The sequence below is a fragment of the Tiliqua scincoides genome, chromosome 1, assembly GCF_035046505.1.
Source record: "Tiliqua scincoides isolate rTilSci1 chromosome 1, rTilSci1.hap2, whole genome shotgun sequence".
NCBI classification, from domain to species: domain Eukaryota; kingdom Metazoa; phylum Chordata; class Lepidosauria; order Squamata; family Scincidae; genus Tiliqua; species Tiliqua scincoides.
Window position 1 is genome coordinate 119,727,285 of NC_089821.1, and position 27,956 is coordinate 119,755,240.

Genomic DNA, 27,956 nt, shown 5'->3' on the forward strand with positions numbered 1-27,956 from the left:
GTGCACTACTAGAGAATGTGAGTAGATCTCAGAGGTGTATTAGTAAGCACATTAGGACTATTTGTTAAAATTCAGTGCTGGTTGCCATTAAGCCATTTCTGCCCAACACTGCATATACGCAACAGGGACCAAATGCGTACACCTGTGGGCTGGGCAAAAATGGGTTAAGGTGGGTAAGCTGCACCCTGTTGAATTTCTTCCTTTCAGGCATTTTTCCCAAAGACAGAACTTCCATGAGGAGAAAACTTGACATTTTAACTGAAGGAATAATCAAAGAACAAAGATTTCCATTCCTTTTTCACTAACCAGCACAACTGTTCATTCCTCATGCATTTAGCCTTCATATTGTATGTTTGTTTAGCTGTGAGTCAGGAAGTGCCTTGTTCAAACCTTGGGGCAACAGCCTTGCACAAATCTGTCTCTCAGCTTCAACCAAGAGCAGAGATAATAGTGATATACTTTTGGAGGGATGCTATAAAGGTCAGAAGTACTCATAAACATTCTTCTTCTTGACTCTTCTTGTTCAAGAACATGACTTTTTGTTCTTGCAAGTTCACATATGATTAAACATCCTGTCTGTCAACAGGAACAACCAGTAAAGCTCCCCAGCCAGGCATGTCTCAAGCGCTGGGAGACCAAACACCACCTGAAGTTCATCTCCAAGAAATATCAAGATGAGCTAAATAAGTGATGGGCTTCTTCCATGGGAGGTTCCAGGCTGTAAAAATGAACCTGCACCTGTGAACACAACTTCTCATGCCAAAGTCTCTGGCACATGCTTCCAGTGGTGGTATACCCAGAGGAAGATAAGGAGCAACACTTCTCAAAGTGTGAGCATTGCTGTGTCCACTGAAGCTAGCAGAGGAGGTCCTGTGTGAACCAGGTGTGCTCTATACTAATGAAGGAAAGTGCTTTTACAAATAATACATACAAGCTGACTGGCAGTTGGGAAGCTTCTAAAACTTGTCATTTATTAAGTGCTTGAGGTTGAAGTTCTAACTTTTAAAGTGCCTTATAGGAGTTTTCAAAGCAGGTAAACTACAGCTTTATTTTTAAAAAGTGTACACACACCAGTGCTTCCTTCTGAGCAAGAGCCGTTCGAGCCTATCTAGATTTAGAAGCCTATATGTGACATGAAACATCCAGCTAAAACTCTGTCAACTTAAATATAACCACTGCAGGAAGACTTCCTGAGATGCACAGCAAACAAGTGTCTTGGGTTTTTAAAAATGACAGCACTTGAAATATTATGGAAACACTGTATTTAAAAATGCTTCTTCCTAAAAGGTGGTTATTTTACACATTTGGTTACAATAGTTAGTATGGGACAGAACTCTTGTGATAAATCAACTTTTTTTGAGCAACTGCAATTTATACTATCACTACACTTTTAGAAGAAAGAAAAAGTGTCTTCTAACTGAAAAAAGGTCAGGTCCTGTTTTGAATCTTAAGCTGAGTTGCTCTTTTGCCTCCTCAATCCCTCATAGATCCTCACAGCTTTCTTCAAACATTCATTATTGGGTGGGGGGGAAACGATGGGTTTAGGAGAAAAATCAAAGCCAGCCATCAATTCATTATAAAATTGGTGACTTTTCTATAAAAATACTTCATTCCATAATCATTCATTCAAACTACACGACAGTTGGCAAAATTGCTCAGCTAGAAGACATTTGCTTGGACCCAGTAAAATGTACCCAAAAGAAATAAGGTTTTGCTATAAATCATGGGTGAGAATGTACGCCAGTTCTTTTACTTCTACCCAGACCACTACAACACAGTGTATAAATCTGTTGTGTATATTTAGCTAATAATTAAAGCATACTTTTACTTTTCTACAACATTTATAGATTGTGTTTCCGCTTGTTGTTCCTCTGCTTAAGATACAAAATGCACAAAGAATTATGGCTTATATCTGATTGTGTCACATGTGAAGGACAAGTTAGAAACATCAACTTGTAAACTAACGGAATTATCTCCCAAGTTAAAAAAAAAACATTTTTTGAAACAGTCTTGGGAAGTTAAGTAACCCCTTTTACAGCATATGAGCAATATGCATAAAGAATAAAGCAATGGGAAATAACTTTGACATTGCAGATAAAGGCTACTGTGCTCATTAAAACAAATCTCATTTACGAGATTTCTCGTAAATCAGCGAGACCTACTTCAGGGCTGTTCCCTCAAGTAGATATTTTTTTCATTTCAGAGCAAGCCCGATAGCATGTATTATTTAGGCTAGACAGTAGCACTGTGTAGTGCATGTGCTTTATAAACAAGTTCATGGAGGACAATACCAATAAAAAGATTAAAAACATAAAAGAAAGAAGCCTTTGATAGCCAGATACAGTACACTTCATTTACTTCTGTCCCTAATACAGGATTCTTTGACAGCATGAATAGCTTACACAATATTCTAAGCAATTTTCCAAGCTTCTGTACATCCAGATAGCTGCAAAGTGCAACTCTTATTTAGTTGAGATTTTTATAGGATAGAAAATATGTCTACAAATCACTTATCTAGGTCAGAGTAAGACGTGTATGTTAAATTTGCTCCATCTCAGGAATGTTCTTAGTAAAACATATCCAGTTCATAAGGTTGCTTCCCATTCAACCAGTAAGGAGAAATGCCTGAGCAATGATGATACAAATATGTTCAACATAAAATAACTGTAAACCCCAGTGCTCCAATTCTGGCTTTTAAAAACTTCCTACGTCAATGCTGCTTAAAACTCTGGGTTGTCATCTTATGCTGCTCTCCCACTGAAAGCAAGGAATAGATAACCTTTTGATAACCAACTGTCCTTTTGCCTATTTGAGTTTGATGCTGGCTTTCCCATTATACAGTTCCATACTTATACAACAATTTCTGAGCCATTCTACTGTTTCCACTACTCTGGTAGATGAGTGACAAGTTGAAGGCAATATCTCTTCGCAAGTCCGTCTGGTCAGCTTCTATTCCCTGATATGGGGAGAGGAAAAACAATTAACAACTTGGTTGAGCAACTCCATCAAGGGATAGTGTAATTCAGCTCAGACACTACAAGATATATACTACAGACACTCGCCTATAAGCTGATCTCACAGATAAGTCGAGGGCAGGTTTTGAGCAAAATAATGGAATTTTCTATGGCCCTTGGATAAGTCGGGGGTTAAACCTGGGGGGGGGGGTTTGACTATAGTTTTGACTTTTACTCGAGGCCAGACACCTAAGAACTGTACTGACTCTAATTTATTAAAAACATAGTAAAGGATCATAAGATACATTTTTATTCTTTTTAAATTCTGGTCTTCACCTTTACCTTTTTGTAAACAGTATCAGACTAAGTGCACTGTAAACAACATACCAGTAGAACAGTGGTTCCCAACCAGGAATTCATATACTCCCAGGGGCACTCAACAGGACCTTTAGGGGTACTTGAAAAAGAATGGCATAATGGCAGAAAAAGGCAGGTTGTGCTCCAGAATGCTTTGCTGGGCCGGGAAGGCAGGAAGGAAGGTAGCTAGTTGGCTGGGAAAGCCCCACCAATAGCTAGTTTTTGGTCATCAATTCATGTATGAACCAGTGATTGGAAACCAGCATAGTAAAAAAGCTGAAACATAATATGGAAAGTGATCAATCACCCAGAATTTCTCAGCACGCTTCTGGTACAAAACAGTGCAAAGGCAGAGTCTTCTGTTCTTCAAACAGATAAAAAGAGAAAACACTGTGATAAATACATGAAGTCTGGGCTTTCATATAGAGGAAATGAGGGCTTGTATTATTAATTACAAACATTTTGCTAATATGAAGGGTACAATTTATGGAAATGGGCTGCCCAGGGATATGCAAGTGAAAAAGGTTGGGAACCACTGCAGGAGATCCAGGAATCAAATCCACCTTTAAGGTGTCTGGTGTGTTAAGCTAAAAGCTCTACATACAACATATAACTCATAACACATAACTGAGAGTGTGCAATTCAATTCACAGCAGAGAGATGCAGCTGCATATATTTGCAGCTCTTTTTACTTAGAAGTAGACCCACTGCTTTCCATGGGTGTTATTCTTAAGTAATGGTGCACTGAATTGTAGCCTGGGACTTTGCTTCAAATGGAAAGGAGGATCCCATCCTGGTATTTAAAAAAAACACATCTCTGTTGAATACAAGCCTTTGCAAAACAGAACCAGGATGCACAGCATTTGCAAAATGGAACAGAGGAGAATAAAAGGTTAACTTTGGCTGGAATTTCCCAGCGAAGTTACTATAGAAACTAATCCCTGCATTGCTTCTAATGACCCGCTTGAGCAGAAACTTTTCAGAGTTGAAAAGCTCTGCCCTCTGATTGATCCAGAGATAAGGCGAAGTGATAATTGGAGCTTGATTACTTGGCAAAAATCTTATATATTATAGGCGAGTATTAGCGGTATACCTTACATTCTTGCTTATAAAACAGAATGAATCATTTCACTAATGGTGGTTCAATACATATTTTGGGACCCTGTCCACATGGTATATTGGAACTTATATGTGCATGATACTTTCTCCTTAGGGTTTTTAGGACCATTTTCTCCCAAATTTAACGTCTAAACTCAGAAGACAACCCCTTTTAGGATAAGACTGCAAAGAAGTATTATGCTCTGTGAACAGTTTCCTGAACACAATAGCCAGCATGTGGAAAGATCCTGGAATGGTGATTAAATGTTATGTGTAAAAATAACCTTAGCGATCATTTTGGAAGACCCAAAGCTATAATGCATTGGGGATGGGGAAAGTACAGAGTAGGTTCTCAAGGAGCCAAGCTCTATCTTGCACAATGGCAGCCTACATTGACAGGGCAAATAATTTTTCATAGGCATTACTTGCCCATTGTCATCCTGTCCCCTGTCCACCTCTCCCCCTGTGGCATCATCTGTGATCTGGTCTAAACAATACAACTGCCACATAACTGAAAAAATAAGTCACAGAGCAGATCAAGATGACAGCAGATGGACATTACTTGTATAATGAAGATTTTTGCCATTACACAGAGAGAGAGAGAGAGAGAGAACCTGGCCTGATCATGAATTGAATCTGGGGCACACTACATGGGTGACAGGTTTTATTCACATCATTCAGGCCCTCAAAGCATTCTCAGCTCACTGGCTCATGTGGAGGGGGTGGGTTAGTCAGCACAAAGAATGTATGCGGGTTGCACACATATTTTCGAGATTGGTTTGTTATTTATGTTGTACCTTATCATCCTGCTTTTTGGCAGAGAGCTGTCAAATCAGCTAATAATCACAAGATTAACTTCTAAAACATTAAACAGGTCTGTGGTGGTGGTCCTTTGGAGTATTACCTTTGAAAGTCTATGTTGAAAATGTTTATTCTGAATATTGTTCAGAATGTATGACATGGGGAAGGTGCAAGGAGCCATTGCCCACATGTGTATGGGCAGACACACACACACACACACTCACTCTCTCTCTCTCTTTCTCTCATGGGAGATCAGGTGCCTTGCAAGTTTGGTTCCAGTGCATATGCAATACTGATCTATATAAGAATAGGTGGGATCCTCAAACAATACCTCTAGGACCAGAGGAGGGAGCTCTAGTGCCTTTTGATAATAGTGAATTGCCAGATGTACCAGTCCCAGCTGATGAAGACCACGACCTAAATTGTAGAAAGATTCCTGGCAAGAGCCACGGAGGCTCAAGTATCGATTGAGGAATGAGAAACCCTGCACACCAAAAAAATGCAGAAACATCAGAAAGGTGTAAGAAATTAGAATAATTATTGAAAGTGTTGTTAAGCAAATGTAGTCACTTTTGTCCACACCAAAGCCAGTAAGATTTCTTGCATTAGCACTGAAGGATTTGAAGATAGCAGAAGAATTAAAATGCTGATGTACAATCATTTCTGCTTCAGCAATTGTATCGTTTTTAACCTAAAAGACTCGAGCAGATTGCAGAGAAGGTGGGACCGATTCCTAGGGCTGGTCTCACCAAAGAACCTGGCTATGTGCCTGCCTGGTAATCAGAGACAAGGCTGGTTTTGGTCCATCCTTCTTCCCACTCTCAAGCCCAGGATTTGGTCAGATGCAAGCAAAAGGGGGTGGCAGCTTTGTCAAGAGAGTGGTGTTCAGAAATGTGGGAATGGGTAGAGGGTCTACAAAGATAGTTCTGCCTCACAGACTCAGCCTGCTCAAGACTGCCTTCCTGCAATGCATGGTAAATTGTGCTTTGATCATTTCATTTTATTATGCCCCTTTAGGAAAAGAAAAAAAATCAAACTTAAGTTAACTCCACAAAAAAAAAATCTTAATACATCCTTGTACCTACTGTTCCAATTTATTAAAAAACAAAAAAACTATGCACACGACAGCAGGAAATATCTTATTTCTTCTTGCACAAGAAGAATGTGATTAATGGCAGAAGAGCCATTTAAAAGAATCAAAATGATTGCCAGAGCAAGCTGTCCAGGGCTGATAACCCCTTCCAATAAGCCATTTTCTGTGTATACCTCATCATCCCAGCCTGTAACAAAAGAGGTAATACTGCATAAATACCTTCATTCCTACCATCACAATACTATCAAGATTGCTCATTCTATTACATCCAATTTATCGCTGAAGTAATTTCAGACTTCCATTCATCAGGGTTGTTATGTCCAATTGCAAGGAGTAATGGAGGACCAAACTGGATTACACTATAAAGGGATTGTGAGAGAGGGAGATCTAGAACAAAAATTACTGAGCAATGAGCAGAGGAATAAGCTCACAGAGCAATATTTAGAATCCTCTGCTCCTACTAGCCTTTCTTCTTTAGATTGGGTTTTACTTGTCAAGTTTCTGTGTTTTATGCATATTCCACTCAGAGCATGCCATATCTACACAAGTTATGACTTGCATAGAAGCTGTTGCACAGGGTAGGGCACAGTCCAATCAGAATCAGTTTTCAGTTTCATTGACTGAAAGAGCAGAGATGTTCACATGTTCCTCTCTCTCCCTTTGCCATCAACAGAACTTAACACAGCTTCACTATGATAGTATCATGATTTTTTTTTTTAAATCTTAGACTCCAAGGATAAGCTAGAAATCCAAACACACACCACTGCTATGGTGGCTTTCTGCCGCCACACTCAAAAGACACTCCGAGCTGTCCTGTGTGTTTACTTGGAAGTAAAGCTCATCAAGTTCAACACAAGAGTGGATAAAATTGTCATCTTAATCCAATGGTGTTTAGATGCTTTGGAGGTCCCTTTCATGTATATCAAAATGAAAAGGCCGCTTTCAATGTTTAATCAAAAGAAAGGCAGGATAAAATCAATTGAAAAGAGAAAAATCCAGGTTACTTGATTATTATTAGCGTTTAACATACAATGCCTATATGGAAAAAGTTCTGTATTTGACAGCCGAAATCTACTTGCTAAAAAGTGGGAGTAGAGAGACATTTTGGTTGCTTTTATCTTTAATAGAAAAATGTGAAATGTCACAATGCCATTGGAAGATTAATTACGTCCACTGTGTCATGCACATTCTTTCTGCAGTAAGTTAATTTAAAAGAGATAATAGGAGCTATAGTATATTTTTAAAGAAAATTACTGTTAAAGCCATAACATGACATCTGATAACTTCAAAGTAAACATCACCACACTTCTTCCAATGCCACTGAAGAAAGCCATAGTGAGACCTATGCCAAGCAGCTCAACAAGCTACACTCAAAATGCTCGATAAGAGAGTGATGTAAATGAGAGCAAGTGACAACATACCTGTACTATAAGGGCATGTCTTTTTAACACATACTTCTGAGATGCCATGTGGATGAAAGTCAAGCCTATGCAGAGGCTGTGGAGTGGATCGTCTGGGTTAGTACGGAAAGCTTGTACATACTGTCCTAGAAGGAAATAAACATTCCAAAATAATTCCCTAATTTATTAAACTACCATTTTTACCAATAAAACCTTCAAGCACAATTACATCAAGAAATAAAACAGCAAAGAGCCGTTCCATTCATCAGTGGATTACACTATGTTGGTTAGGCATGAGCTGCGATCATTCCTACTCTTTTAAAAAATTTTATTATTTTTCAAAAACAAACACAGACAAACACATATAACACAAAACCCACACCATACCACACCGCATAAACACACCTTTGGAGGGTGCAGGCAATCATATATCACTATAACTAATAAATCATTACATATCTCCTAATCAATTTCCTCTTCTATATTCACCCCTTAATATCATTTATCATTCATCTATCATATCATGTCATATATAATATATCGTATATATAGTATAGTCATCTGAGTGCCCTATCATGTATTTCTACCATTTCATTTTCAACCAAGCATAAAAAGGTTTCCATTGCTCAGTCTGTGTCGGTTTTCGTTGTTGATCCAAAATTTCATTCCTACTCTTAAGTTATGAGACACTAAGAACATTCTCCTTGAGAAGGACCCACGGCTCAGTGGCAGAGCACCAAAAACGCAGAAAGCACTAGGTCCAATTCCTGGCATCTCTAGTAGGGCTAGAAAAGAGCCTGATCCAACATTTGGAGAGCTGCTATTGGACAGTGTGGACAACCCTGACCTAGACAGAACCTTGGTCTGACTCAGTATAAAGTGCCTTCATATTGTTATATGCACTTTTTCCTTTTGGATTGTAAACTGCTTTGCTCTGCCTTCTTGCTTTTAAAACATTCTACTAAGGGTTGCACAGGTGTTCTGTTGCCAACGCTTCAGGTCCTTTCCACTTACTCTCAGCTCAGCCACAAAGGCCAACCAGTCCCACACTCCTCCTGTCTCCTTAGCAGCCAATATGCACATCAGTATGAATAAGGCTCATGATATCTCTGTTGATCTCACACAAGAATATAATCACGCAACAAGAAGAGAGAGATGCAACACGGCCATAATCATTTCCACTTACTCCACTTGTGAGGTACAGTGCATCATTGTAACATTCTTACCAAGAGCATGCTTGAAACTTCCAGACACAAAGGCATTGTGGCCATTTAAGACACACAGCGCATGACTGTCATGGTTCTTTAGCATTAACCGAAGGCAGAAGCGATGGTGCCGGACATCTTGTGAATGCATGGTGATCTGATTGAAGATATTCCAGAGCTGGGGTTTATTAACATGTTCCATGACCATTATTCTAAAGAAGAGAAATATACTGGTAAGGTTTCATGCAATAAATAAGGGGATCATTAATTGAAGATAAGGGCTCAGATGTATAGAGCTCTAGAGATGCAATTTGTATAATGCAAGGATGAGCCAATCCACAAGTACAGGCAGGCCCCAGGATCAATGGATTTGGTATCAGCAGATTCAGTTAACTGTGGATTCGGTATCTGCAGATTCAGTGATCTGCTGGCCCCCATGGGCAGCCCAATCCTGAGCTGCCCAGCACACAGGGCTGCCATGGCGCCAAAATGGCTGCCATGGCATTTTAAGCACACCAGGCAGCCCGTGGCGACTCAGGAGAAGGGGATTTTTGTCCCCTTCCCCCGGGTAACGGAAGTAGCTCCACAATGGGACTACTCAATTCTGTGGCAGGTCTTGAGCAGGCAAACCGCCAGGTGGCAAACTGCAGGCCCAACACCAGAGATGGCCCAGCACAGGCTCGCGGTGGGCTAGCTCTGGCTCAAGGCCCATGGTAAGGCTCACAAACATGCCTTATGGACCCTAATTTACCTTACTTTTTGTATAGTTGTGTTGAAAAGTGGGTGTGTCTTGCTTTAAACTTGCTTAAACAAAGCAATGCAACAAGCAATGGAACAAGAAGGTAACCAGCCTGCATGCTAGAGGACGTTTAACGGGAAGCAGGACAGTTCCCGCTTCCTGTTAGTCTCTGTATTGCACAGGTCATTGCCTGCATGACACATTGCTTTGTTTTAGCCATTTCTGTCCAACAGTGCATTTACGCAACAGGGATCAAACATGTACACCTGTGGGCTGGGCAGAAATGGGTTAAGCAAGTTTACTGTGGTCAACCATAAATTCAGTGAAGCCTTTCTAGGCAACTCACCTGATGTAATTGTAAGCTTTTCTAAAATTCTTGTCCAGAATTGCTGCTGAGAGTCCGAAATACTCCAGTTCTTTGCGTTTCTGCCTATCATCATAGAATGAATAATATTCCAGTGAAGAGTCCACTAGAAGCTCTGCCTCCTTGTATCGAGAAAGATCGCACAATGTATAGATGGCCTTCAGCAGGAGATTCCACCAGTCATCTTTTGTCAGCACACTTGTGAGCACCGCAAATATTGCTAGAATGGAGCCAGATGCCAATAAACATTAAAAGAAAATTCAAAAGCCTCAAGGAGTTACATCATAAGGTCTATTCTAATCTTGAATATCAGGATCCTCTATCTATGACAAAGAAGTGGAAGTAGATATGAAAAGGCTTTAGGTTGCAATAGGTGCTTCCTAGAAAGAGATATCTTTTTTGTTGGAGTACCCTCACTTGTACCCTGCACAATCACAACAGACTACGAACACACTTCCCAGTGTGCATGTGCCCACACCCTACCTTTTGCATCACAATTTGTTGTTTCTTGATCATCGTTGTCTGAAATTTTATTCCTTGACACTTTAATGAGATAGAGATGTCTTTCTCCAGACTTGGAACTGGATATTAAACACACCTGAGCTCGGTTCATGGCCACCTGAAAAGCAATCACACGAAGGTCCAAAGCCTTAGATTCTGAATATGCAAGTAGGGATACCATACTATATTTAATTCTGCAGATGGAGATCATATGAATTCAGCTAGGTGAGTGTTAAAAACTAAGTATTACTACTATGTGCAGCAAATGCATAGTACATAAAAGCTTGACTGATCAAGTCAGACTATCCTGTCCAAATTGCCTAGTAATCACAGGTTTATATATGTTCATAGCTTTTCATGGCCAGCAATAATCCAACAATTTAATATATTCAGGTGAGAAGACCATGGTTGAGTCAAAGAATTAGAATCCATGTTAAAAAGTCCAACGTTTTGTTCTGTAACTTTTTCAGAACTTCATCAGGGAAACATGCCTAGATATGACACATAGCTAGAGAGCAAGCCAGAAACAGCAGTTAAAAAGCCAGTACCCTCCAGGTGCTTAGAGTTGCATTTTACTGCTGCATTCTTAAAGCAAACTCAGCCTAATTTCAGTATCCCATCCCTGCTGGAAACCTCTTCCTTATAAAGCTCTTTAATGTCTGTTTTTTTTAGGACTGGAAGCCAGGTATTGCCAATATGTAGAGCCTCTCCTTTTCTGTTGATATTTCAGGGATGTTTAACTATTTCAATTGCTTCTCTGTAAAGTCTTAGGAAATAAAATTTATTACTGGAAAGAACCTGCGTTGCTTTGAAATGTATCCGATGATCCATTTCTATTGTATGCTGCGCTACTGCTGATTGATCCAGGTGCATTAAACAGCAGTGCCTCTCATGTTCTGCAAGTCTGGTTTTTATAGAACGTTTGGTGGTGCCTACACACCCACTGCCTTAGTTTCTGTTTAGTAGTGCTGGAAGCACTGGTGTTTCCTGATTTAATAAAGCTACATTCTTGCTTCACTGAAGAGCAACATTAAGGCAACTAGCCTGCACACTACAAGCAGGAGACTAACTGAACTTTAACAAGAAGCACCTCCTCTTAGCATTCAGTTAGTCTGCCTCTAGCGTGCAGGCTGGTTGCCTGCACATTTCATTCTTTAGTTCAGCAAGAATGTTGCTTTGTTAAAGCAAGAAACATCAGGATTTCCAGAGCTACTAAACAAAAACTAAGGTACTGTAATGGACACAGGGTTGCCCCTGGATCTGCAGATACCAGATCCATGGATACGGAGGGGGGGTGAATGGAGGGACACCTGTAATTCAATAAAAGTTATATTTGCATTCCTAAGACAAGAAGCTAAAGGAGCTAGAGCTTATTGTCATCCTGTCAGCATTCACTGATATGTACATTTGAGTGCCAGCTGAATTTAATTTACACTAAGCATGCTGGATAATAGAGGACATATATATCAAGCTTACCTTTAAGAGCATAGCTAACATGGTGAGCAAAGAATCAACATATCCATACATATTGCCTTGAGAATACAACAGTGTTGAACGATGAAGTAGCAATTTTAATTCCTGAATGTTGAACAAAAAAAAAAACACACAAATTGTCATTACTTGAATTTAAATGGTAAAATTACAAATATTCAGATATTAATAGCATAAAAATGCCAGGAAAAAAGCCAACTAAGATCTGCAAGGGGGGGAAGGGGAGGTAAGAAAGAAGATTCTTGGAGATAAAAGTTGGGATGGTAAATTGCATTTATCCATAACTTTAAAAAAGACATACTTTTTTTAAAAAAAGGTTCACTGTCCCAAAAGTTCTCACAGTCTAAAAAGACACAGAAGAAGCACCAGCAATCAGCCACTAGAAAAGATATTGTGCTGGGGTGAAATGGGACAGTTATTCTCCCCCTGCTAAATAAAAAAGGAGCACACTTGACAAAGCAGCTTTTAAAAATCATCACAGTATATGCACTGGCTGTAAACCAGAAAGGCAAATTCAACATTCATTGAGAAATGTGAATGCAATATCACAAATCCTAAACACTGATGATACTCTCACATTTAACAAAATAAGCATCGCATAATACACAGTTCCTGCTTACTTGTTGGGCAGCATTGGCATCCTGGGCCAGCGTATCTGGGTCATACATAGGCTCAAGCGCTTCTAGGGCTTTCTCAGGTCGGCCCAACTGCTGCTGAAGCGTAGAAAGGGAGATTCTGGCATCCAGATGTAAAGGGGCAAGGTCGACAACTTTGGCATAGCTCTCTGCAGAACGCTCTATGTAGCCCAATGCTTTTAAACACTCTGGAAATCAAACACAAACAGTACTCTAGCTCTTATGTGGACTACCTAAGCTGCCATGACCTCCATGGAGGAAAGGCTAGATAACAATTTAATAAAATAAAATCCTGCCGAGTCAGCAGCATTTACTAATTTGCCTTTTTACCTGCATGACGTAGCCAGACGACAGCTAAATTATATCTTTCTGAGCATACCAGGGAACTCAGGAGAGGGAGGGCAGAACTGTACTCGCCCACATCAAGGAAAGCTTCTGCAACATCAAGGTACAAATCTCCCATATCCTCAGGGTTCTGCTCCACTAAAGTGGTCAACAAAAGCTTGCCAAACAACAAAACCAGGAGAGAAAAAAATTAAACTCTCATCCTCAGCATATAAAAAAATCAGTTAATTGAACACTGCCTCCCTGCAAACATTTAAAGCAGGGGTGTCCAAACTTTCTGGCAGGAGGGCCACATCATTTCTCTGACACTGTGTTGGGGGCCGGGGAAAAAAAAATAATTTACATTTCAAATTTGAATAAATTTACATAAATGAATATATTAGAGATAGAACTTATATGAATGAATAGGCCTTGCACTATAAAAGGCCTTGCACAAAGCAAGACCGGCCTTTTCGTCACTGCCACTGCTGCATCACAGATGTGAAATAGCAAGTAGTGGAGGGAGTCCTCATTTCACAGCTCATGCAAGAGGTTAAACAGTCACCCTCATGCTGAGAGCCATTGCATAGGGCCAGCATGGGCTCCAGCAAGTCTTTGGAGGGCCAGAAGCTCATTGGAGACTGGGAGCTCCCCGCAGGCTGGATTGGGAGTCCCTGAGGGCTGCAAGTGGCCCCCGGGCCGGTGTTTGGGCACCCCTGATTTAAAGGATTAAAAGCATATACACTCTGAGTATTGGCAACCTTCAGTCTCGAAAGACTATGGTATCGCGCTCTGAAAGGTGGTTCTGGCACAGCGTCTAGTGTGGCTGAAAAGGCCAATCCGGGAGTGACAATCCCTTCCACACCGGGAGCAAGTGCAGTCTGTCCCTGGTCTGTCTCCCTGGCTATGGGCCTTCCTTCTTTGCCTCTTAGCCTCAGACTGTTGGCAAAGTGTCTCTTCAAACTGGGAAAGGCCATGCTGCACAGCCTGCCTCCAAGCGGGCCGCTCAGAGGCCAGGGTTTCCCACTTGTTGAGGTCCATCCCTAAGGCCTTCAGATCCCTCTTGCAGATGTCCTTGTATCGCAGCTGTGGTCTACCTGTAGGGCGCTTTCCTTGCACGAGTTCTCCATAGAGGAGATCCTTTGGGATCCGGCCATCATCCATTCTCACGACATGACCAAGCCAACGCAGGCGTCTCTGTTTCAGCAGTGAATACATGCTAGGGATTCCAGCACATTCCAGGACTGTGTTGTTTGGAACTTTGTCCTGCCAGGTGATGCCGAGGATGCGTCGGAGGCAGCGCATGTGGAAAGCGCTCAGTTTCCTCTCCTGTTGTGAGCGAAGAGTCCATGACTCGCTGCAGTACAGAAGTGTACTCAGGACACAAGCTCTGTAGACCTGGATCTTGGTATGTTCCGTCAGCTTCTTGTTGGACCAGACTCTCTTTGTGAGTCTGGAAAACGTGGTAGCTGCTTTACCGATGCGCTTGTTTAGCTCGGTATCGAGAGAATGAGTGTCGGAGATCGTTGAGCCAAGGTACACAAAGTCATGGACAACCTCCAGTTCATGCTCAGAGATTGTAATGCAGGGAGGTGAGTCCACATCCTGAACCATGACCTGTGTTTTCTTCAGGCTGATTGTCAGTCCAAAATCTTGGCAGGCCTTGCTAAAACGATCCATGAGCTGCTGGAGATCTTTGGCAGAGTGGGTAGTGACAGCTGCATCGTCGGCAAAGAGGAAGTCACGCAGACATTTCAGCTGGACTTTGGATTTTGCTCTCAGTCTGGAGAGGTTGAAGAGCTTTCCGTCTGATCTGGTCCGGAGATAGATGCTTTCTGTTGCAGTTCCAAAGGCCTGCTTCAGCAGGACAGCAAAGAAAATCCCAAACAAGGTTGGTGCAAGAACACAGCCCTGCTTCACTCCGCTTTGGATGTCAAAAGGGTCTGATGTGGAGCCATCGAAGACAACAGTGCCCTTCATGTCCTTGTGGAAAGATCTGATGATGCTGAGGAGCCTGGGTGGACATCCAATCTTGGGGAGAATCTTGAAGAGGCCGTCTCTGCTGACCAGGTCGAAAGCCTTTGTGAGATCTATGAAGGCTATAAAGAGTGGCTGTCATTGTTCCCTGCATTTCTCCTGCAGTTGTCTAAGGGAGAATACCATATCAGTGGTGGACCTGTTGGCTCGGAATCCACACTGCGATTCTGGATAGACGCTCTCTGCAAGTACCTGGAGCCTCTTTAGTACAACTCGGGCAAACAGCTTTCCTACAACGCTAAGGAGAGAGATGCCGCGGTAGTTGTTGCAGTCACCCCTGTCACCTTTGTTCTTGTACAGCGTGATGATGTTTGCATCCCTCATGTCTTGAGGTACTCCACCTTCTCTCCAGCAGAGACAGAGGATTTCATGCAGCTCAGTGACGATGATCTCTTTGCAGCATTTTAGGACTTCAGCAGGGATGCTGTCTTTTCCAGGTGCCTTGCCAAAGGCAAGGGAGTCCAGGGCCACGTGAAGTTCTTCTAGGGTTGGTTCACTGTCAAGCTCTTCCAGCACAGGCAGGCACTCAATGTTGTTCAGTGCTTCTTCGGTGACTACATTTTCTCTGGAATATAGCTCAGAGTAGTGCTGCACCCAGCGTTCCATCTGCTGCGCCCGATCCTGGATGACCTCGCCTGTGGCAGACTTCAGAGGGGCAATTTTCTTCTGTGTTGGACCTAGGGCCTGCTTGATACCATCATACATCCCCTTGATGTTGCCCGTGTCAGCTGCTATCTGTATCTCGGAACAGAGCTGGAGCCAGTAGTCGTTAGCACATCTCCTGGCAGTCTGTTGGACTTTGCTGCGAGCAGTTCGGAGGACCTGCAGGTTGCGCTCACTGGGACAGGCCTTGTATGCTGCTTGAGCTCTCCTCTTTTCCTCAATGACTGGTGTCAACTCCTCAGAGCGGGCTTCAAACCAGTCTGCCGCCTTGTTGGTCTTCTTGCCAAATATGGACAAGGCGGTGTTGTAAACGGTATTCTTGAAATGTTCCCATCTGTTGGATGCGTTTGCGTCGGCCGGGCCTGGAAGAGATTCCTCAAGCACTTGTGCAAATTCCTCCACTTTCCTCCACTTTTCTCTGATCCCGGGTCTTGCTGGTATCAATGCGAGGTCTTCCTTCCTTTTTCGTGTGATAGTCGCTTTGTTTGCAGTTTCACTCTGCTGCACACCAGGGAGTGGTCAGTGTCGCAGGCAGCACCATGATAACTGCGTGTGATCTTGATGCTGGGAAGGCTGGAGCGTCTGGTGAGGATCAGGTGAGGACCTGATCCTCACCTGACACTCTGAGTACACTGTCCTATTACTCACCAAGGAAGAAAATTATTTCAGTGATACACCAAGGAGGACAAAACATCCTAATTTTAAGGTATTTGAACTGTACAGCATAAACATCATTTCTCTTGGCATAAGGAACTGACTAAATACACAGTGTGTTTGTAGGGGAAATTGTCCTCTTCCTCCTGTTTGGTATTGGTGTTGTTTTATCACTATGGACATATTATGCACAATGTTGTGGTCTTTACTTTTGCGTTGATTTTTTTAAATTTTATCTCTATATATTAAAAAAAATTATTTGTACTGTGTCTCTGAAACACAGATGCCTTCATCAAGGATGAATCTGGAAAGAAGAGAGTTATCTTGGTCTTTCATAGCCATGTTTTCAGGATTTGCTTCTGAGTATTATACTTTGCTTTGCTTATTTCACATGCAGATGTATTGTCAAATGGATTGTGTGGAGTTCCATCACTTTGGAATTGCTCAGCTGCATGGATCTTTTTTTCCATTTAAAACAAAATGGCAGACGCAGGATGCTAGAAGTCTGTAGGATCCTTACTAACCGGATTGGCAAAAAAAAAGGCCACATGGATAAACAGGTTCCGTGTAACATTTTTAAAATATGCCCTTTGTGACCATCTCTCCAAAACCCCCACATCCCCAAAGAGGCAAAGCTTACACTGGAAGAAAGATAAAATGATGCTCAATGATAGACACTGAGCACCTGACCTGTTTCTGAGAATCTGCCCTGCTTGGAATACATCAGGGTACATAAAGCCCAATGCACCAACTGCAACTCTTAACCATCTGCCTTCCAGGGCAATCAGACTGTCCTAATATTTAGGCTCACATGTGTTTAGAGGACAGATGTCCTTGACAGAACAAAGGTAAAAGGTTCATATATGGCTCCTGGCCACGTTCCAAGGAATGTGGGCATTAAATTTGTTTTCCTCAAACAGAAGCCTCCAAATGCCACATGGCAAACTGCTGTTAACACTGATGAGGATTTGAAAAGCAGTTTGTGATGTGACAACAGGGTCAGCGAGCCAAAGAAAAAAGCGGCAAAATTCCACAGATGCCCTGCATTTGCCAAAGTGCCTCTTTAGCTCCCAGCCCATATTTTTATTCTGACCCCCCCCCCCCACCTAAAGCCCAGCCTTTTCTGTAACCTCCTCGGAAAACTGCAGAGTCTCACTACAAAGTTCTCAATGTTTCTCTCTATTCAAGTCTGTACTTACATTGAGAGGTTCCAAGATGTTCAGGTGAACTAAGCACACCATGAGTTTTACAGTGATATCTATAGGAACACCTTCTGGTATAGAGCAGGTGACTTTTTCTGAAGCTAGAAAATAACAGACATTTTAGTCTCTTATCATTTTATCTATTATTTCACAAAACCAAAGCATATGGCTGATACCCACAGGGGTTTGGGAAAGGCATGGGTGAGAGAAGAGAATCTCTTGAAACTAAACTATGAATGATGGATAGGTTGCTTTTCCAGTGAAATAAATCCAGGACATGAAACGTTTTAAGAGCTCTGGATTATGGTCTTTGAAGATCTACCAATAAATCAGAGCATAAGAAGAATCTGAGTTTTCTGGTAAAACTCTGCAAGTATGCAGTTCATATTTTCCATATTCTTGTATAACAGCTACATTTCCTTAAACAAGGTCATTATCACTTTTATCTGTGCCACTTAGATCTCCGGTAGCCCAAGAAGCGTTCATGAAAATAAGGTGGCATTTCAGAGTGGTTGCACAAGTGCATGTGAAAGAAATTGCACAACAATTTTGTGCATTATCTTGTGCAATGTGTAGTGCAATGTGCTGCACGAGCACAAAGCCAAATCAAGATTCTCCTCAGAATTCTGCACACAAGACCCTTGCACTATTATTTCTGTGTGCAGACAAGCCCCTTATGCAAGTAGAAAGATAAGATATGGCCCTATGCACTCTGTGGCAAGAAATTTAGATGGTAGATGTAAACTACTTTTGAATGAGTAAATTGCTCACATGTAGAACTTTTTTCAGGTGCAAGATCTTGTTTGTCAGTTGTTACTTCTTGACCCTGCATTTCCAACACTTCATCCATTTGGTGGAGAAAGCAAGGGGGAGGAAGATTACTAACTTTAGAAAAATTCTTCTGCAATCAAAACATTGCTTATTCAGCAGCTCTATCTGATGAATAGTTTCTCTCGCCAACCCCAACACTTGAACATTTATCAAAGCTAGTGAAACATGAACACATATCTAACCAAATGGCATGCATTCAATTTATTATAAAACATTTCTACCCTACCTTCCTTGCCTATAAGGCAACTCAAACCGGTTTACGTTCAAGATAAAAACAACAAAGCAAAACATGCCATGAAACATGCATGAAATATCTGGTATAGTGCTGAGGGCCAGAAAAAAATTTTAATATAAAATTTAAATAAATAAATTCGAGATGGGACTTAGATGAATGAATAAATGAATGAGTGGGCTCATTCACTCAGCCTCTCTGGCCCTCAAAACACTCTCCAGATGCAATCAGAGCACAGCTCTGGTCATGTTCAGTCGAGTGGGCCAGAGGCTTTCAGGGGCAAGAGGCTGCCCGTGGGCCAGATAGAGGCTGCTACGGGTCGCATTTGGCCCCCGGACCGAAGTTTGAAGACCCCTGCTCTAAAGGAAAAAGGAGTTCTGAAGGCAAGAACAGTGCAAGATCAGACCCTATGATCAACTGCCCCATTGTTAAACCTGTTTTGTACCCACAAAATCAATTCTTTGAAAGAAAAGGCTTAATGGAATGCTATCCAATAACTCTAATACCTGTATTGTCTGCTGAAGAATCTCTTTCCACTTCTTTTTTCTCAAGTACAATTCCTGAAAAATCTGTAATGGCCTAAAAAATAGAAGAGCAATTTTTGACATAAGTGAAAGAAATTAGCCTCACCCAATAGGGAACTTTTGGAAGAGGCTTAACACAAACTAAAAGGCAACTGAAACATGCAAGGGAGTATTTGGTGCAGCCACCTCATAGATCTGTGAGGGACTGCTGTTCAGATGTGGGGGGGGGGGTGCTTGATCAGACTTTCTAGATCAGGAGTGTCCAAACTTTTGGCAGGAGGGCCACATCATCTCTCTGACACTGTGTCAGGGGCCGGAAATAAAATTTGAATAAATTTACATAAATGTATTAGAGATGGAACTTATATGAATGAATGATGGTCTTGCAATAGCTCAAGGCCTATAAAAGGCCTTGCACAAAGCAAGCCCAGTGTTTCCTTCAAAGCCACTGCTGCATCACAGATGTCAAACAGCTAGCAGCCTTCATCCCACAGTTCATGCAAGAGGTTGAACAGTCACCCTCATGCTGAGAACAGTTGCGTTGGTCCAGCATGGGCTCCAGCAAGTCTCTGGGCCAGAGGCTCATTGGAGCCTGGGGGCTCTCCACGGGCCGGATTGGGAGTCCCCGAGGCCCGCAAGTGGGCTTGCATCCCTGTACTAGATCAAGAAAGCCAGGGCTAGGCAAACCCCCACACCACTTGCATTCTGGAGCAACATATTTGTATGGAGAACTGCATAAAGAGCTCTCTTGAATTCCAGTCTGGTTCTCAAAGGACAGCTGATATTCAACATTCCTCTTGGGCAGAAGCACTCACAAAAGAGGTCTTTGTGGAACTTGCCTTCAGTTCATGGAAGTGTTCCCGCAAGTGGTGCACCACTGTGCCAAAGATCTGCATGCTGCCCACTGTATTATGTTCTTAACTTACTACTGTCCCCCCTCAGCATTTTGGAGGGAGAATGAAAGACACGGCGAACCCTTATAGAAAATCATTCGCTTACCGCCAATGCTTTATCATACTGCTTGTTAGAAATATACAGCTCAGCAGCTATATTCACATCCTCCATGGATATGAGGCTCTGGTGTTTACTGAAGGCTTCTTCCATGATCTCAATAGCAGCAGTGATATCATTGGCTTCATAATAGCTCCTAAGGATAATGACATCATAGTAAATACTGATGACTATTCAATTCTAAAATTAGTTTTTTAAAATTTTATAAACAATCATTTTATAAACAAACAAGACATTTCTGAATAAGAGGATTGCTACAACCAGCACAATTCTTCCAGTGAAGTATATTTATTATTTATTTGGGCAAAATACATGCAAATGATGTTCCTGCAGCTAAACATGAAACTAGGCTGTGGCCCTCCACCTCATACCACATAGTTTTTGAACCTGCAGAATGGGTCCATCTTCAACATTAGTGTTTCTTAGATTTTAAAAACAGATTTCACTGCTCTTATGTTCAACCCATCAAGGGTTATGACTGCAACAATACTGGCTTCTTCTTCTTCTTATGTTAGAAAAGTTTTCTATTCTTAATGCTTCTTTTAAATCCTTCCTAGAATCCTACTCCTACAAAACCTTGCCTGGCCCAGCACAACCTCACTTGTGCTCCCTGCTAACGTTAGATTTCTCATCCCATTTTCATTACTCCTTTCTCAAAGGCTATCTCCTTCACTCCTGTCCTAACCCTATTACCAGCATCTCAATCCCCAAATACAGCTAATGTTTGCCCCCAGGCCCACTATAAAGTAACTGTAACACCACAGGGTTTTTTACCCTATTGCTCTAGCATAGCTGTTGGTATTCCATTTGTTCTTAAATGCTTATGCATTGGTAACATGTCATTTCTGAGTTCTATACTGCACTGTTGATGGCAAGAAACACACCAAGTTCATAACAGCAAGACTACATTTTCACCTCAGCCTGTTGCAAGTCTTCTGCTAAATGCTTACTTTGCCATATCTCTAGCCAAATGCATAAAGCGCTCTCCATCAAAAGGGGTCAAAAGATTGAGAATGCGCCTGTAGCCATCCATTGCCAGTTTATGTTCACCCAACTGCTCATAAAGGCTTGATCTCTCCCACAGGTAACGCACATTAGTAGGATCATACTTCAGAGCTAGAAAAGCAAGAGACATAATACTGTATTTGTATTCATTCACACCAAGCTGAATTCAGAAAGTAAATGCTTACTGAGGATATTACAGAGCTTCTGAAACGTATGAAGTTGCTACCATGCGTCAGTCAGCACAGACCATTTTACAATGGCATACAACTACCTAACACTGACAGAAAAGACTTGATCATTTACATATCAGCTAAGCACAAATATGAGCTTACCTTTAAATTCACCTGCATATAAATATTCAACGACACTAAGTTTCAACAACAAAATTGTAACAGCTAATTGCAACAGCTACATACTGTATACAGGCACCAGCTTTGAAATGATCTCTGGTTATCAGATAAGAATATCCTGTGAAACTGTACGCAAGAGTGAATGTTAAAGTTTACTAGCTTACCTTTTGCATAGCAGAAAATAGCCTGTTTAATATTGTCCTGCTCAAGTGACATTTCAGCTAGCCTAACCCACTCCTCGGTGTCACTGGGGTTTAAGTGAGCAGCAATCAGTTCAAACTGCAAAGATTTCTCCATATCCCCTTGGTCTTCATAAATCATGGCAAGTGTTGAGAATGGCTCATAAGCCAGAGGAGCTACTCAAAACAAAGCAAAATTGCATCAGCACACAAATCAGCTTTAACAAAATAGTTCACACCACTGACTCACACACAGAGTGGATGGATTGTGCAGCCTGCCCACCCACCCCCCTCACCACATCCCATCTCACACTGTTCTAGAGGAGCCCCCAACCCTTAAAAGCTGATTTTCAGGAAGAGGCACTGGGGCTGAAGTTGGGAGGGGTAGGAAAGCAGAACTCTTTCATGGAAATTGCTTTTTTGTGCTGACTTCAATTATTTGATTGTTTGAACATTTTGTATCAATCAATCAATCAATCAATCAATAATACCTTTATAGGCATATAAACAAAAATACAACAATCAGGCGGGAGAAATTCTGATAATTCAAGATAAAAAACTAGCAACTGCTATAGTTGCTAACAAAACGAAAAGAGGATCAATAAACGGCCTAATAGGACGCTGTAAAAAAGGGTCTAGATACAACTTCCGAAGTGAACACTGCGCTGGGCAATAAATCAAGATATGCTCTAATGTGTCAGGTTCGAGATGACAGAAAGAGCATAACGTGCAGTTCCGAGGGATACGGGAAAATCTGCTGAGATGATACGAAGAAGGAAAAATATTGAAACGTGCGAGCATAAAAGCCCTTCTAAGAAAGGGGTTAATTAAGGTAACGAAATATTTAGAGGGCTGACCTGGTAAAGGGCAAAAACCAAAAGAAAGAGGGGAACAAACTGGGTTAAGATCAGCGAAAAGAGAGGAAAATTTGGCTTCCCAGAGCCTAGTTTGAATTAACTTAAAGGCACTGTTGACGTCAAGGCTGACTAAAGATTCCAATGAAAGATCTAGAGAATTCAATTTGGAATCAATTTTAGAAAACCAACTAGACAGAAAAGGGTCTCTTAACAGATCATTAAGGAGGGAGTCAGATGGAAGAGACAGATGGAGTCAGAGCCAAAATTTGAATGTAATAGCCCATGCTATGGTTGAAGGGAGATGAACTCCCAGTTCAAGAGCCAGCGTTGCTAACCGGATGGAGTTTGGGACTCCAAGAATCCTCCTGAAGAAAACAGCTGCAACTCGATCCAGAGAGCTGTTGGCTGCCATAACCCATATGGGTACACCATACAATAGTTGGGCCACGATCTTAGCTCTAAAGATCTGGAGAGCGGCAGGCACAAACTGATTGAACATTTTGTAATAAATATAGCTTTGTATCATTATTGTAAGATGCTTTGGGGAATATTTTAACTAAATAAGTAGCACACATAAGTTAGTGCCTACTAAGTTGGCATGTTATAATACTCCAAGAAGAGCCAGACTAACTCCTATTTCTCATCGTTTTCTGCATAAGAAAAATACAATATGCATAAAATCAATTGCCAGGACCCAATGGGCTGTATGGTAAACGATGCACACAGAACAGAGCTTCTGAGCCTTACTCTACCCAAGACCACAATCTGGAAAACATTGGAAGCGGCTTCCAACACAGCACAATATACTGTGGTCAAAACACAGCTAATAAGAAGGTTCCAGCATATCTGCAGATACTGTTAGCATGTAGCTGAGGATGCCAATGATTCCAAATCTTTACAGTCTATGCTACAGTGGCCCTTTCACATAAGGAGAGAGGTGTTAAAATAGAATTTTTGTTGCTAAGTGTTAGTTAGTTAATATCATGCTTACAAAGTGCTACACTTACTGCACTCTCAAGTATTAATTTCATTTGTCTCTTCGTACTGTGGTTCAAAATCTCATTCAACGCAAACACACAGAGATACCTTGCCTGATGATTTCCATACACATGAGAATGGCTTCTTCATGTTCTCCTCGAGCAAACCGAATGTTGGCTTCACCCATGAGGCCTCTCAGAGCACGAGGCAATTTACTGCGGGGTCGTTTTTCCTAACAAATAGCAGTTTATGTCAATATGGTTATCTTATGTTCAAAATCATTAATCACTTCCAAGAAGAAATGTGTTGCTCTTTTCCTAGTAAGACTCACATTTGACCTTTAAAATGTTTGGACCGTAGGAAATGGTCATATACTGAACCAGATATTTGGTTATCTAGACTGGTATTCATTCATTCATACATACATATTCCGCCTTTCCTCTGCTGGAGCAGATGTCAAGGAGGCTTACAATTTTAGACTTCAAAGAAAAAACCATTAAACACACACAAACACCATACTATAAACAACAATAAATGAAAACAAAATAAGGGCATGCAGAGGCAAAGGGAACAGACATCACACACATAGGTAAGACTAAACAGAAACAGTCTGTTAACACCAACTGGCAGCAACTCTCCAGGATTTCATACAGGAATCTTTTTCTGCACTACCTGGAGATGCCAGGAGTTGAAGTGGGGATCTTATATATGTAAAGTAGGTGTTCTATGCCTGAGCCATGGCTCTGTGCTCAATTGAACTGTATTATTTCAGTATGAACAATTCCTATTTGCCTTGCTCCAAAACACGTTCTGAAAAATTAATTGCTCTCCCTCTCTCTCCCTCTCTTTGATCAGAATTCCCCATGGTTTAAAAAAAAGTATACCCTATGTTTTCTCCTACCAGGAGATTTGAAATGGCTTACAAAACTCAAATAAAAACAGCCCATACAACGGCAACAAACCCCACAACAGAAAAAAGCACCAAAAGAGAGGGGACAATAAAACTGAATCAACAGAACCTAGAAAATGCTAGCTAAAAAAGCCAGATCTTAAATCTCTGGCAAAAGGGATGCATAGAGGGAGACAAGCACACATCAACCGATAAGGAATTCTGCAGGGTGGGGGCCATTACCAATAAGGTTCTCTCACACATCATCACCAGACTAATGTCAAAAGACAGCAGGACACACAACAGATCTTAATAATAGATGGACAGATTCCTAGGGAGGGAGGTGGTCTTTCAAATATTATGGCCCTTCAGAGGTAACTACCAGCTCCTTGAATTGCATTCTAAAACAAACTGCTAACCAATGCAGCTGAAGAACAAAGGTGACACATCATCACAGTGCTTCCCTCCAGTCAAAACCTGAGCAGCCACATTTTTGTTTTAGTAGAAGTTTTCAATTGATCTTCAAGGACGGGCCCAGACAGAGCATATCTTTTTAGACTCTTACTGAGCAGACATCAATAATCTCATAAAAGATGAATAAATGATTGAAAGAAACACCACATGACATCTTGAATGGGACATTAAAGTTAAGTGAGTTGGCACTAATCAAGCTGTAATCATTCATATAACAGTGATCAGCATCTGTATCAGAAGTCACATCCAGCCAACTTGAGCAGGCTGAAAGAAGGATCCTGATGTGTGTCCAGATACTGCCATACTCATTCCATATTCATATTCATTCCATATCTCAATATCTTTAAGGATAGGAGAATCTGTCTTATTGTAAAGTTACATCCATGCCTTTCTTCACAGTTTTTCAGCAGTACCATAAAATCACTTGGTTCTTAAATCTTGCAATACTTGCCTTCATCATTTTCTTAGTCTCTCTATTTAGCACCATCTCCAGTGCAAAAACTTCTCCTGCAGTAGGTTGTTCAGGGGTCTCTGTCTCCTCCTCTTCCTCCTCTTCCTCCTCCTCCTCCTCTTCTTCCTCCTCCTCCTCATTTTCTCCCAACATGGAAGCAAAAACTCGATGGACAGATTTACTGACCCCATCTGATGTCTCTTCCAGAAGAATAGAGAAAGGTAAGATTTATATTATTGTCCTGATATTAATCAATGTTTCAAAAACCGGATTAGTCAGCAAGACATTTGAAATCACAGAAATTCCCTGCAGACTTCCCACAATTAGCCAAGTAGATCCATTTAATGCACTCTTTTTATTAGTATATTCCTACATATCAAGTTTGAAAAACTGAGGCTAGAAACCTAAATATACAACGGGTGCAAACATCCTTCTGATTAATGCACACAGCATGTTTACGCTTTCAGTGAAACAGTAAGAAAATACATACCTTCAGTGTCACTAGGAACCTTAGGTCCAGCAGATGATCCTTGTCCAGACGTAGATGGAGTCTCAGGCTCTACCTCTGTCTCCTCAGGGAGTACATTTTCTCCATCCTGTGCAGATCAATAAAATGCAAAAAAGTATTTTGTTCAATACAGAATACATGGACCAGTGCTTCAGTTGACAGCTGAATCAGGCAACACTATTTTGCAGTATCTAGTGCTTATGTACAGCTTTCCAACCAGAAGAGCTTGCACAGAGGTACACTAACAAAAAATACTTCTAGTGGGTGAAAGTGGATCTGGAGTGAGTCCGACTGATGGGGCACTTGCCTCATGGCACAGCCTTGCATGTGTGGCGTGGACCACTTCCAAGGAGGTGTTGTGTGCACATTCTAAAGGTGCACCAGTGTCCCCTTCAGAGGGTCAGACCTGAACAGCCTGCCCAGGAGAGGGAGGCTGCAGTGTAGACACGACAAGCCCATGCGCGGTGGCGTAGCTGGAGGGGGGGCGCACTCAGCCTGGCAGGGAGGTGGGGAGCGGCCCCTCCCTTCGAAGCCATTCCCAGCGGGGGGGGGGCAAAACGGAGCCGTACGGCTCTCCCCTCCCCTGTACGGCTCCGTTTTGCCCCCTCCGCCTTGAATGGCTCCGAAGGGAGGGGCCGCTCGCCCGCCTCCCTGCCAGGCTGAGTGCGCCGCCCCCCTCCAGCTACGCCACCGCCATGCGCGCTGACCAGGGAGCGAGCCCTCCTGGGACTGCCCTCCGAGGAAACACCCCTGCAGGGTGGCAGCAGCCGTGGGGTGAGTGCCAGAGGCAGACACTAAAGGGAGGGAGGACCGCGCGCGCTCACCTCCTCCTCCTCTTCCTCCTCCTCATCTCCCCCCTCGCCGGCTTCGTGCTCTTCCTGGCGTCGCTCGAACTCCTCAAAGGAGATTTTTCCCTCCAGGTATTCGGTGAGCTCGGAACTGAAAACCGACATGGCGCAGCCCTTCGAGGCGTGGGGGACCTATTTTGCGAACGGACCCGGCGTCCGGCGGTTCATTGGGTCCGGCTCGACCGGGAAAGGACGAGAGGCCGCGAGCTGCTTCTGCGCGCGCGCCGCCGCCGCCTCCGCGTTCGGAATGAATGAGCGTGGAGGGGGCGGGGTTTCGCGGGCTGTGGAACGCTCAGCATTACAATAAGCGAAATAGCAGTTTCTAGCGTAGCCCGTACAGTGTTTCTCAAACTGTGGGTCGGGACCCACTATGTGGGTCGTGAGCCCATTTCAGGTGGGTCCCCATGCATTTCAACATTTTATTTTTTAATATATCAGACTTGATGCTCCCATGGGATGTGACTGCATTTGGGAAAACGTTACATATTTGTACTTTCAATCAGGCTGCTGTGTAGATGCTTTTAACAATGACAGTAAATGTTACAGCCTTATAAAAAATTTTCCTGCTTCATGATGTCACTTCCAGTCATGACATCACTTCCAGTGAGTCCTGACATTCTCATTCTAAAAAGTGGGTCCCAGTGCTAAAAGTTTGAGAACCACTGGAGTCTATAGTATACAGCTACATTGGGTTTTTTGGACGGTCTCCTGCATCTCCTTGAGAGATGGCTTTTAGGGCACAATCCTATGCATGTCTACTCAGAAGTAAGTCCTAGTGTGTCCAATGGGGCTTACTCCTAGGAAAGTGTGGGTAGGATTGCAAAAATCCTCAGTGGGGGCAAAAAAAAATTCACCTATTGAACTGCAATGAGCTGTCACAGGTACAGGCACCACACTGCTCTACAGGTGAATGTGTGCAACAACATGCGCTTTTTAAAAACGAAAAAGCCATCCAGAATAATCGTATGTGCATGCTGCAAATTACTAACATTTTTAGCATTTCAAAACCCAGGCCATGGACACAGCAAGATCCACTTCCCTAATATGGCAAGCATTGTGGTGGGTCAATGCAGATATTGGGGAACTTGGCAAATGAGCTCTGCTCCATGTCACAAGCAGCTGGCACACGGAGTGAGAGAATATGCAATTGCTTATTTCAGTGGTCCTCAAACATTTTGGCACTGGGACCCACCTTTAGAATGACAATCTGTTGGAACCCACCAAAAGTGATGTCATGGCTGGAAATGACATCATCAAGCAGGAAAATGTTTAAGACCCCCCATATGACCAAATCAAATTCC

At 42.2% G+C, this 27,956-nt stretch overlaps 2 protein-coding genes across 2 annotated transcripts in view; one reads left to right on the plus strand and one right to left on the minus strand.

Moving 5' to 3' along the window:
- The window catches only part of CCDC150 (coiled-coil domain containing 150), a 32,617-nt gene extending 30,775 nt beyond the window's left edge, over positions 1-1,842 (plus strand). The window contains exon 27 of the mRNA XM_066615491.1: positions 587-1,842. Coding sequence (XP_066471588.1) covers positions 587-691 — 105 coding nt within the window. The 3' untranslated portion in view covers positions 692-1,842. The remainder of the gene's footprint in view (positions 1-586) is intronic.
- GTF3C3 (general transcription factor IIIC subunit 3) lies at positions 473-26,760 on the minus strand. Its single transcript, XM_066615616.1, has 18 exons — positions 26,632-26,760; positions 25,790-25,895; positions 25,300-25,499; positions 23,594-23,717; positions 21,636-21,827; positions 21,067-21,232; positions 20,105-20,252; positions 19,088-19,160; positions 17,516-17,619; positions 12,969-13,140; positions 12,624-12,826; positions 11,989-12,090; positions 10,495-10,630; positions 9,994-10,231; positions 8,930-9,120; positions 7,725-7,849; positions 5,542-5,694; positions 473-2,956 (listed from the first exon to the last, which is right to left on the minus strand). Exons 1-18 carry the CDS (start codon positions 26,758-26,760, stop codon positions 2,834-2,836), a joined length of 2,685 nt encoding a protein of 894 aa, XP_066471713.1. The 3' UTR covers positions 473-2,833.
- Between the last annotated feature and the right edge of the window lie 1,196 nt (positions 26,761-27,956).